At 45.8% G+C, this 12,713-nt stretch overlaps 1 protein-coding gene across 2 annotated transcripts in view; it reads left to right on the forward strand.

Moving 5' to 3' along the window:
* Nucleotides 1-12,016, forward strand: part of CHCHD6 (coiled-coil-helix-coiled-coil-helix domain containing 6) — a 204,932-nt gene extending 192,916 nt beyond the window's left edge. For both annotated transcript variants that reach the window (XM_083155652.1, XM_083155653.1), the window contains one exon: nt 9,451-12,016. In XM_083155652.1, coding sequence (XP_083011778.1) covers nt 9,451-9,474 — 24 coding nt within the window. In that variant the 3' untranslated portion in view covers nt 9,475-12,016. The remainder of the gene's footprint in view (nt 1-9,450) is intronic.
* The last annotated feature ends 697 nt before the right edge of the window (nt 12,017-12,713 follow it).

The following is a 12,713-nucleotide window of genomic DNA, read 5'->3' on the forward strand; positions in this document are numbered from 1 at the left end:
TTAAGTAACAATTTATATAATTTTGAGATCAGACCTTTAGATGAGGATCTTTTATAACATAATGTTTCTACGACCGTCTTATTCTCCTGTGAATAACCTCCTATTATAGAACCATGAAACCGGCTCTTCTATGTGTGCGCCATGCGTTCTTGCTGAGTCTTGCACAGTACGGTCAATTAATGCGGGTTTGCGACAATTGTGAAAGCGGACATTCCTACGTTGGGCATAGTCAGTAGTTCCGCTCTGTGGTGTTTGCTAAGACACCCCTGATGCATCACGCCCTCGGATTGTGGCCTGGCAAACCATATGCTATAGACGGGGTTGTCAGGTCGGCCATCTTGGGATAGAAATAGGAATGATTGCTTTCGATTCTGCACACAGAAGACCGGGATAAATTAATGTTTACACAGCACCATGTTTATTTTGCTGTTCTAGAAGCTGTAAATCTCATTTGCTTAGACGGCTGAGTTGCAAAGTTTCCTTAATTTGTGCTGCTCATGTTTCCTCTCTTAATACTACTTGTTAGTCGCCTCTTACGGTCTCATTCCTATACCATGTCTGCAGTGATTTCCGCGATGGCCACAGGTCCCTGTCAGAGGTGTCGCCGCACAGTCGCCCAGCAGCACCGGTCAGCATTGCTCATTCTATTTACATTATTATTATTATTTTCCCTGTTAAGTTATGTTTTAAAGTAGTTACCGTCCATGAAAATGGCCGTTAGTTTTTGCACAACGCATGTGTTGGATCCACAACACACGTATGTCACAGTGGTTTTCTGACATCGGTTGTAGTGCGAGATGGGAGCAGAGTGAATGACAGTAGGGAAGTACTTTTGGCTTGTCATATACGGGCTTGCTGCGAGCGCTTTGCAGTTGTGTTGCAGCCAGAAGGTGTGTCTTTGTTCCTGGCAGACAATCTGAGAAGCCATGTTTGTATGCAAGCGGCGCAGTTGGCCATCTCTGTACAGATTGCTTTGGAATTAGCGTATTTTATAAACAAAAATTTCGGTACTGTTGTTGTGGCAATGGCGCAAAGTCCGTGGCACCCCCCAATATGGAGCGATTGCAGCAAAGGTTTATGTAGACACGTCTCTCGGTAAAATATTCATAGGCTCTGGAAAGTTGCTAATTTTATTATCTTGAAGCATCTGCAAAAGCAGCCATTTTGTGGTAAATTTACCAAGATGGCCGTTTCATTGAAGATGGGGATGTTGCTCTTACCAACCAATCAGATTCTACTTCTTATTTATCACCTTCCAGAAGATAATGGATAGAATCTGATTGGTTTCCATCTTCAATAGAACTTTTATCTTCGTAATTTACCCCTCAAACATCTAGGGGTAAATATCCCCTTAAACTAAATACTGTAGAGCAGTGGTAGCCAACCCTAGCCCTCGAGAGCTACCGGGATGCAGTTACAATCCCGGCGGCCGGGATCCCGGCGTTCAGAATCCCGACGCCGGAATCCCGACCGCCGAAATGCCGACACTTTCTTCCTCCGTGGGTGTCCACGACACCCCTGGAGGGAGAATAAATTAGTGTGCCGAGCGTGGCGAGCGCAGCGAGCCCGCAAGGGGGGGCGATCCACGTCCCCCCCTTGTCAGCATTTCGGCTGTCGGGATTCCGGAGTCGGGATTCTGAACGCCGGGATCCCGACCGCCGGGATTCAATACTGAATCCGAGCTACTAACAGTGCACATTTTCCAGACAACCTAGCTGCTGCACTCATTAATCACTGACACATTTTAAAAGATACACAGATGGAGCTAATTAGCTCACTTGTGATTCTGTGAGGAGACCTGCAAAACATGCACTGTTGGTAGCTCTCGAGGACTAGGGTTGGCTACCCCAGCTGTAGTCAGTCACAACGGCAGCACCACTTGTGGCCACAAGATGGCGATGCCGAGCACATCACTTAATCCCCTAGATTTTCTCTGAAAGCTTTTACTTGATAACTATTCTATAGCTGCATGTGTTTGGAATATTGTCCGTATAGTATATGTACACGGTCACCCACCCCACTTCATCGGAGGAAAGGACGGGTGCGGACACGACCTCTAACTGAATCTCTTCTCTCTCTGTTTGGCTTCTGAGAGGTCAGGTGCCACCAGTGTTATACATAATTGAGAGGTGATCAGTGGGATTGTCTCATTGTTTGTTTTCTCTGCATCTTGTATTTATAAATATACAATGAGCGCTGCGGACGAGTACACCGCTGCAGGCTGAGCGTGACGGGCAGGCGCCTCTTAAGTCATTGTGTTCTAATAGGTGATTGAGACGCTTGAGTACACTGTAATGACAGCACTTTCCCAAGCACCTTACACGCTGCGCCAATATAGACGAGTGCCCACAGACTGCATAGATCTACCAACCTACGCGGAGAGGTGGGCGGGGGATGCGGGTGCAGCTTTGCGCAGCTGACCCATTATTGTAGTTATATGGCATGTATTTGTGGTAAGTGCAGTCTGTGTTCACTTACTGTACACCAATGTTCTCAACCTGTGTCCTCAAGGCTGTCACTAGGGGGTGCGAGCGATGCCGTCACACAGGGTGCAGGGCCCTGGGGGAGCTTAGTATTGCTATTGCAGGCCATTGGACATTTCGGGGAGAGCTCTATTTCCCAGAGGCGGAAGCCTTGCACCCTAGGCATGCAGTTATGACATCACGGGTTTAAGGGGCCGGGCACACTCCAGGTTGTCAGGTTATCTATACTTGAGCACAGGTGACTTCATTAGTACCTCAGTTATATTGATTAGCTCCTACCTGTCATTTTTTCAAACCAGCCTGTAACATGACAGTTAGGAGCTGATTGGCTGGCTGTTTATCACTCTCCATTGTATCACTTTTTGAAGTTTGATATATCTGGCTCATTGTCCCTTGGGCTATACGATTGCTAGTTCGACACTATGAAAATCGACATACATTAGGTCAACCACTAAAGATCGACAGGGCTTACGTCAACACAAGAAATTAGGTTGACATGGCTATAGTCAACAGGGTTGGAAGGACGACACAAGCATTAGGTCGACAATGGGAAGTTTGACATTCAGAATGTCGACGTGAGTTATTCACAGTTTTTTGGGCCGACATGTGCCGACAGGCGGTATTTCATACCCTACCATCCTCTAGGGCGTGGAGGGAGAATATAATAGCGCGCCGCGCGCAGCGAGCACAGCGACCACGCGGGACACTGATACGGTCGAAGTTCGGGACAAAAACATGAAAAAAAATCAAGTTGACCTTTTGACACTTGACCTTCCCATTGTCAACGTAATGCTTGTGTCAACCTTCTGACCTTATCCACGTTGACTTATTTTTTACGTGTCCACCTTAGCCCTTTCCATAGTGTCGAGCCAATCACCCCATACCCGTCCCTTGGGGGGTGCAAATTATAGGCGGCAGAAAACAGATGCTTAGTACCCGGTGCGTTACGCACATCATACCTAGCGACCGCCAGAGCGCGCAATCACCTGTACACGCACTTGGCCTTATTCAGGTTGGTTCGTTAGTGCATATGCGTTGGCTCGGGGCGTTTCTTGGGCGTTCCCATGAAACCGCTGGGCATTCCTATGGTAATCGCCCGGTGACGGCAGCTGACTCCTCTCAGCACATTGAGGACTTTGCTTCCATATCGACTGCACATAAAGTTACACATTTCCTGTGAACAGATTACAATAATTTTGCCTGGCCCCCCCAGCTCCGGGCCAGGCAATTAAGAGTAACAACACTTAAATCGTTGCAGAGAACAGATGGGAGCGGACTCCTCCTTTGAATCATTCCTTCGTTCTTTGTGCCTCTCAGCGCCTCGCCCCCTCCCGAGTGCCGCGGCGTAACGCCTCCAGACAATGAAGTCCGGCTGTAATTTTTTTTGTTTTCATACTTCACAATGTCTCGGTACAGGGAAGAGTGACACATGGCGACCTGTTGCGTTGAAACTAAGTGTACGGTTACTCGGGTCTTAAAGAACAAAAGCTCCTTTTATTGAATGTCACCAGGCACGCCGCTCGCCAGTCTCCGCGTTCTCTGTTGCGGAGAGCAGGCCGCACTTGTGACTTCATGAAAGCACTCTTATTTTTTTTTTCTTTGCAAAATACCCGCAGAGTTAAATTTACTGTTCTGCTTCCAATGGGAGGTCATTATAAATTGCTGTCTATTTCATCGCCCTCGCTGCGTATATATATATTTCTCTCTCTTGTTTCTTGTTCCAGAGCACTTTCTCTGTAAATACGTAGATAAGAGACATGTACTTAATAAAAAGCAACACAACAATCTCTGTTCTCTTCCGCCCTTGTAGTGTCGTATAAACATGCTGTCTGGCATCGCTGGTCCGTCTGCTGGGTGCCGTTTTTTTACTATATGTATACTGTCGGAGCTTTCCTGCGGCACACTGTTTCTCTTTGTTATAGATGTGTCTAGAATACGCTCTATTTACCGTACAGTGGAGTGGCTAAGTCCAGGGAAGCTCCAGTCCATCTTTGTCTAGTATCTCTCCACCAGGACAGGTACGTCTGGATCCTCCCTTGTTCCAGTGGTACAGATATGACCTGGATACTTATTTCCTCCAGTACAGATACAATATTTATTTTATTTACTTTATTTATATAGTTCCCATAGTGTAGATATGTGTATTATTCTGCCTTCTAGTGTAGATAGGTAGGGATTACGATCTCCTGCCCCCTATGTATATACATGGCAATTACATTTTCCTTTCCCCCCTAGTGTACAGATGTGGATATTACATTCTCCTGCCCCCTAGTGTACAGATGTGGGTATTACATTCCCCTGTCCCCTAGTGTACAGATGTGGTTATTACATTCTCCTGCCCCCTAGTGTACAGATGTGGATATTACATTCTCCTGCCCCCTAGTGTACAGATGTGGGTATTACATTCTCCAGCTACCTAGTGTACAGATGCGGGTATTACATTCTCCTGCCCCCTAGTGTACAGATGTGGGTATTACATTCTCCTGCCCCCTAGTGTACAGATGTGGGTATTACATTCTCCTGCCACCTAGTGTACAGATGTGGATATTACATTCTCCTGCCACCTAGTGTACAGATGTGGATATTACATTCTCCTGCCCCCTAGTGTACAGATGTGGGTATTACATTCTCCTGCCCCTAGTGTACAGATGTGGATATTACATTCCCCTGTCCCCTAGTGTCCAGATATGGATATTACATTCTCCTGCCCCTAGTGTACAGATGTGGATATTACATTCCCCTGTCCCCTAGTGTCCAGATATGGATATTACATTCTCCTGCCCCCTAGTGTACAGATGTGGCTATTACATTCTCCTGCCCCCTAGTGTACAGATGTGGGTATTACATTCTCCTGCCCCCTAGTGTACAGATGTGGGTATTACATTCTCCTGCCCCCTAGTGTACAGATGTGGCTATTACATTATCCTGCAACCTAGTGTACAGATGTGGCTATTACATTCTCCTGCCCCCTAGTGTACAGATGTGGCTATTACATTCTCCTGCCCCCTAGTGTACAGATGTGGCTATTACATTCTCCTGCCCCCTAGTGTACAGATGTGGCTATTACATTCTCCTGCCCCCTAGTGTACAGATGTGGCTATTACATTCTCCTGCCCCCTAGTGTACAGATGTGGGTATTACATTCTCCTGCCCCCTAGGTGTACAGATGTGGCTATTACATTCTCCTGCCCCCTAGTGTACAGATGTGGCTATTACATTCTCCTGCCCCCTAGTGTACAGATGTGGATATTACATTCTCCTGCCACCTAGTGTACAGATGTGGATATTACATTCTCCTGCCCCCTAGTGCACAGATGTGGCTATTACAGGGGTTCCCAATCTTTTTTTAATCACGGCACCCTAGAGTATAAGAATTTTTTTTGCGGCACCCCTAGGCCAAAATTATTTTAATTAGATTGGATTTATATGCGATTTTTAGGGTCAGTTATAGGGAAAAGGGCAGGAATTGCTTCTGTTTGTACACATTTTCTCCTGCCCCCTAGTGTACAGATGTGGCTATTACATTCTCCTGCCCCCAAGTGTACATATGTGGTAATAACATTCTCCAGCCACCTAGTGTAGAGATATATGAATTACGTTCTACTACCCCTGTTCTTGTAGTCTGGTCCACACTTTCTGACACTTTCTGTTTATTAGCGCACCCCCCCCCCCCCCCCCCCCCCCCCTCACTGACTTAGTCAGCTTTTGTAGTACAGATGAGCTGATCCGTTACTCCACAGTCATGAAATGGGCTTGGGTGAAACCACAACGTACCACAAGGCCTCACCCCAATCCCACCCATAGGTATTACTGCTCTCAGCCTGCACCTGATCCCTGGTGACATACTGTGAGATGGAACTTGCACACCACATACTTTACCTACCAGCTGATAAATACAATAGGAAGAGATTATGTTGCCGATAGCAACCAAACAGATTCTGTCTATCATTCTCTAGGATGCAATAGCGAAATGAGACATAATCTGTCTGGTCGCTATGGGCAACATCACCTTTAGAAGCGTTACTAAAGTTACCCCTAAGAGCGTATACAAATGTAAGGGTATGCTTGTTATTGATTGCTGTGCCTCGTTCCTCACCCCTATCACACACAGGCATGGTGTGTGTCTGTGCGTGTGTGCACGCGCGTTTCTCTGCTTTTTGTTTTTCCTTGACAAAGGAACAATCAGTAATTTGTGCGGCATGCGGCTAGGATGGATTTCCTTCTGCCTTTCTGAGACGTCCTGCTGGGACTGGGGGTCAGGGGTCCCGGGGTAGTTTGTGGAGCTGAAACATTCTATAGAACCCCTGCGGCAGGGAACAGCACTTCCCTTTGGTAAAAACGAATGTGGTATATCATTAGTCCCACAATGTCACTTCCCCCGGGGGCATTTGTGCTATTGTAAGCGTGACAGCTCTCACTTGTACTTGCTGCATTTTCCCTCCTTGTTTTGCTTCTAATGGTCCGAACGCTGCTCATTTCCATGTTGTGGTGCCAGTTCTGCAGGCGTTGTGCTACACTGGACTGTGCCCTATTATCTGTGATCCCATGTACACTAGTAATGTCTAGTGCCGCAGAACCTGACTGCGGTATGTCAGGAACAGTCATGGCTTCTGTTCAGCTGCTCGGAGCAGTGACTATACAGGGAAAGCATGGTGTAACGGAACAGTGTGTATATACAGTCTTGTACCAACAGGTCATGTGTCTCAGGCCGCCTGTGGATCTATAGTAGGAATGACTGCAGCAGGTTTGAAAACGTGACAGTTAGTAATGACTACACTTGTGCACCAGCTAGGTGATCTGGGGAATGTGACAGTATTGACTGTACCTGTACACTAGCTAGGGGGTCCTGGGGAATGTGACAGTTAGTAATGACTGCACCTGTGCACCAGCTAGGGGGTCTGGGGAATGTGACAGTTAGTAATGACTACACCTGTGCACCAGCTAGGTGATCTGGGGAATGTGACAGTTAGTAATGACTGCACCTGTACACTAGGGGGTCCTGGGGAATGTGACAGTTAGTAATGACTGCACCTGTGCACCAGCTAGGGGGTCTGGGGAATGTGACAGTTAGTAATGACTACACCTGTGCACCAGCTAGGTGATCTGGGGAATGTGACAGTTAGTAATGACTGCACCTGTACACTAGCTAGGGGGTCCTGGGGAATGTGACAGTTAGTAATGACTGCACCTGTGCACCAGCTAGGGGGTCTGGGGAATGTGACAGTTAGTAATGACTGTACCTGTGCGCCAGCTAGGTGATCTGGGGAATGTGACAGTTAGTAATGACTGCACCTGGGCACCAGCGAGGGGGTCTGGGGAATGTGACAGTAAGGACTACACCTGTGCACCAGCTAGGTGATCTGGGAAACGTGGACATTGGTAAATCTCGAGGACCGGTTTGGCCACCCCTGCTCTAGATAATATCCCATAGTACTGTGCAGTATTAGGTTACTTTTGTATAATGTATCATTCTGGTGCACAGTCTGGAACCTCATCTAAGGGGCCCGGCATAAAATTATCATCCAAATATAAATCAATAGCATCATTGTGGGCAGATCTACGATGTGTACACCAAAAATCCTGTGGTCGACCACTAATGATGGAACGGGACTAGTTAAACAGAGCGAACAGCATCTAGACAGTAACAGCAGATCGACGAAAGGAAAAAGTTTACATAAATGTGGTTGACAGTGACATGGTCAACACGAGTTTTTCATGGGTTTTTTCTTTGAGGGGGGGGGGGTTAACCGAATTGTTCATACTTTACCATCTCCGTGGACATGGTGAGTGGACATCTCTGCTGTGGTGACTCTAGCACAGTGTGGTCTGTATTTTAGCACATATGCAGAACAGATGTGTGCTAGAAGCAGCATAGCAGGGAGTGACACCAAGACAGGGAAGAGGAACTGCACAGGTTTTGAAAGAGGCAGGGTTCTAGAACGACCACTAATTATACATTATTTTATATATACAGAAGCTGGAAGTAAGCAATTTATGAAAAAAAAGATAAAGAAATGGATTTTCTGTAGAGGTCTTTTGTCTGGGCCGGTCAGCGGCAGAAGGATCTAGAACCCACAGTGGGTCAGACACAGCATGGCGGGCATTGTGACCACAGAACTTGATGCTTTAGCTGCAAAATCATACTTTAGCAATTGACAGAACCTTTGTCCCCCACCACCACCAATCAAAGCACATTTACCATTAATTGTCTTCTTAATTATATAAACAAAAAAAAAAAATTTTCACTACAAACAACCGCACCTCAGGACTTTTTTTCTTTTCTTTAAATGATGGCAAAACTAAAGTCTTTGCACCATTCATCCGCAGACAGCAGCCATTTTGTTACCCCTTCTGACAGCCCACTGGCCCTCAGCTGGCTCCAACTTTTGCAGCGGTATGAGTCACTGAAACGGGCAGATCGCAGCTGACGGCATTGTAAAACATCCACAATGGCGCGTTAACATTTTGTTGCCCTGTGACCGGTGCGATTTAATGGTTAACAATGGTAAAATAAAACACAAACCCATCCTTCTTATATGCGGGAGAATCTTGCAGAGCGCATCAGGGTTAAACGCCTCTCGAGCAATAGAAACTGTGATTCGTGCGCAATATATTGTATTAGGTTTTCATTTCATCTGCTTAGAAACCTGTTTTATTTTTGACTCGCTGCTGTGTTTTGTCCATCTGAGGAAACTTAAGCGATATTGCGAGATAGTGACAGAGATCTTCACGGCTGGTTGTCATGGTAAATCTAGAAACACGCTCCTGTCAAGGTTTAAGAATGCTATTGAGTGCTGTAACGTTGAATATCAAAGGGCTTTGTGTGCCCACTGCCACTGATTATATGTGCCAGCAATGGAGTCAAGCCTCTAAATGACCAATTTCCTGACAGTAATTACCCTCTTGTTAAAGCGGAAACGCTATGAGCCAAAAGACTAAACACTTCTGCTCTTCTTGTCTTTTACAGAATCTACTATTCCGCCACGGCTAACACGTCCATTGCCGTTAAAGAGGAGGCGCCTGTGGGAAATGGATGATGATGGAGGAATTTACAAGTTCGGAAAGTTTTGACTAATAGCTAAGCCGGAACGTTACGATGTAATCGATACAACTCTGTCCAAGATTTAAGGGTTGCCTGATGCTTAACCAAGGTGAAGGCGACCATTTTGTGAGTGTAGCCTGTAATTGACTGATAGGCTGCATGCTCATAAAATGGCCGTCTCCAGCCTGAGTAGGTTCCACTTTAACTTGTCCAGATTTGGACTGAACCCGTCTCAATGCTTCTCATCATAACTCCTGCCATTAGTTAGTAAGCCTACATACAATTTAAGTCTCCGTCTATATGTGATGCATTCCAAACATTAAGGTAAAAGAGAGATTGATAATCTGAAACAAGCTGTCACTCACATTTCCAGCCAATCACAGAGATGTTTATTAGCCATTCCCACTAGCCTCCTTTCACTTTAAATAGCCCTTCTAGTGATTCCGTTGCGTTGGCATCTATTTTTTTCCAACGGTTTCTGTGGAATAGAACCTTATTTGCAAAATTGAGCGAATAAGACGCACATGCAGCTTCTGGGTAACAAAACACATTTTTTTGATAAATACTTTTATTAAACATAACTTCTATAGGACCAATATGCTTATATCCCAAAAGTATAGTCTTGGGTTGGTAGAATTTCCCAAACATCTGTTTCATCCGGCATGGATGCGGGCTTCAGCAGAAGATTGGTACCTTGTGTTCCTGCAGACCAGAACCCAGATGATAAAGGATTATTCTACGCGTTTCATCTTAGTGACTTCCTCAGGGATGCTATCCTGACATCCTCTGGCTCACTTATGCATGTTTTTTTTTTTTAAATAAATATTGACCTATAAGAAAACTGCCCCATCTGTCTTCTCATTGGTCAATGTTTATTATTTGCCACAAGCCAAATATAAGGGGCCACCTTCAGTAAGGCAAGATTTGTAAAACACTTTTTTTCTTAGGTTTTTTTTTTTTTTCAGTTTCTAGTAAATAATATTCCTCATTTTTATTTATTATGTTGTCCTCAAAGTCCTGGTAAAATGTTAGAGAAATATTTTACTAATGTAAATATTGCTCAATGACTATTCTAAGCTGCGTTAGTTGATTTAGATCATGCAAACGTTGTCCCTCCAGCTGTTGTGAAACTACATATCCCAGCATGCCTTGCCATAGTTTTAGCATTCCCTAATAGCAAAACTGTGGCAAGGCATGATGGGACTTGTAGTTTCACAACAGCTGGAGGGCCATAGTTTGGACATGCCTGATTTAGGATACGGATTTACTGGAGATGGAAGGACAATCTGTAGGCTGGTCAGCAACAATTGCAACTCAGTCGGACAGTCCGTGTCACTCAGGCTGATCAGTAATGAGTAGAGAGTTTACCAATATTCCCCATATAAACACGCGGATCGCCCTCTGTAAAATGGATGACCCAGGTTTGATGTGAAATCGCCGGGCGCGGGTCGAATTTAGATCCCAGGTCCGACCCAGCTTTGCGCTGTGAAAGAGGTACAGGTTTAAGTTACAGCCCAGTGCAACTCTGTCCTGCAGCTTCCCAATCCTGGATTACTCGTCCATATTTATTATCTGTTGCAGACAGGAGAGGAAGCTGTAGAAAACAATTCCAATTAAATAACTTAAATAAAGTAAAAAAATATTCTTGATCACCAGTGACAGGCAGATGTCCACCGAGATTCCTGCTGCCCCACCTCCATCCTGCTGTGACATCTAGTTCTGCTTCTCCCGCTTCATTTCCAACTGCGTTAACAGTGGATGGATTAGTGAATATGCACAATTGGTGGATCCAGTGCCCGGCGCGATATCACGTTTATTACGGCCTTGCAGTTGCGGCAGTGCTATGTATGACTGGAGCATTGCTGTGTAACTCGGTGTAATTACTCTGTAAGGTATGGATTATATGGATAATTAAAGTCTTTCATAGGACAAGAGAGAACATGCTGTGGGCTGCTTAGTTCTACACTACCTCAGGATGTCCATGAATCACTATAAATCCATATCCTGTGCCTCGCAGTCTCTGGTAACTGATAGAGGGACGCATTTAGGCCCAGCCCCTTGTGACAGGTTATTTTATTGTCTGCCGGCATGACCCTGAATCACCATACACACTGACAGCACAGCTTCCCCTGCTCAGCTTATACGGGCCACATAATTCCTTAGTGTCTCCCTGACGATAGGACTGTATAATAATGTATATGTAGGATGGACGCCGACGGCAGCCATTTTGTATACAGACCTATCTGCCACAATGCGTCTGGTACCTCAGGTTGTTACTGGTTCCTAAACTGAATTTTTGGGGACTATTGGTTAACTCCACAAAATGGCTGCCTCCAGTGACCAATTGTGCTGCAGTCTGGATTCCGCGCATATGATTCTTGTATCTGTCTTTTTGCTTGGAACACGCATTGCCCTGTTTGTGCTCTATACATTTTTTGTCATTGACATGCATTGTGTAACATTGCCAAAAATAAAGTCCACAAGAAACTGGCATGGTCCGTGTTTTGTACTGGAGCGACGGTCCGTCAGCCGGCACCAGAGATCACGTCTGGCCTGTGAGGCAGAGATGCACCACCCCTTCTAATCAGCGTCTGCTTCATGTAAGCCAGGGCCTCTCCGCTCCAGTCCTGAAGTACCACCAACAGGTCATGTTTTCTGGATCTCTTTAATCATGCACAGATGAGTTGAGGTGTTTTGCTGGCTTTGTGAATATATCCCACCTGCTTTCACTGACAGAAATCCTTCAAATGTGACCTGTTATGAAAACTTGAGGATGAGAAAACATACAACACCCCCTGTTAAACATTGGTATAGATGGGGGATCTACGATACTGCCCGCACCGCAGCATTAACCCTCTCTGTGCCTGCTGGGGTATGTAGGGATCTGTAACACAGCAGACGACAGCTGGGTAAATAGAGTATGTCTGTGTGCATCCTACACTGCAGCGCCACCATTAATCTTCACCTCCAAATTGCTGCTACAAGCACCCACATGGGAAATAAGAATAGAGCTTCATTAAAGGAGGGAACACTGGCTCGCCGTCCGGCTATTGATTTTGGTTGGCTTCCTCCTCCGCTGTCCTGGTACAAGCTGTGCTGACTACTTCTTGCAGGGAACCCACAGAGGGGAACAGATCCAAATCAGCATCAGATCTGACCTTTCAGAGCGCCGCCACAGGCCGCGTGGA

This window comes from Crinia signifera, chromosome 8 (assembly GCF_055691185.1).
Source record: "Crinia signifera chromosome 8, ASM5569118v1, whole genome shotgun sequence".
Classification (NCBI taxonomy): Eukaryota; Metazoa; Chordata; class Amphibia; order Anura; family Myobatrachidae; genus Crinia; species Crinia signifera.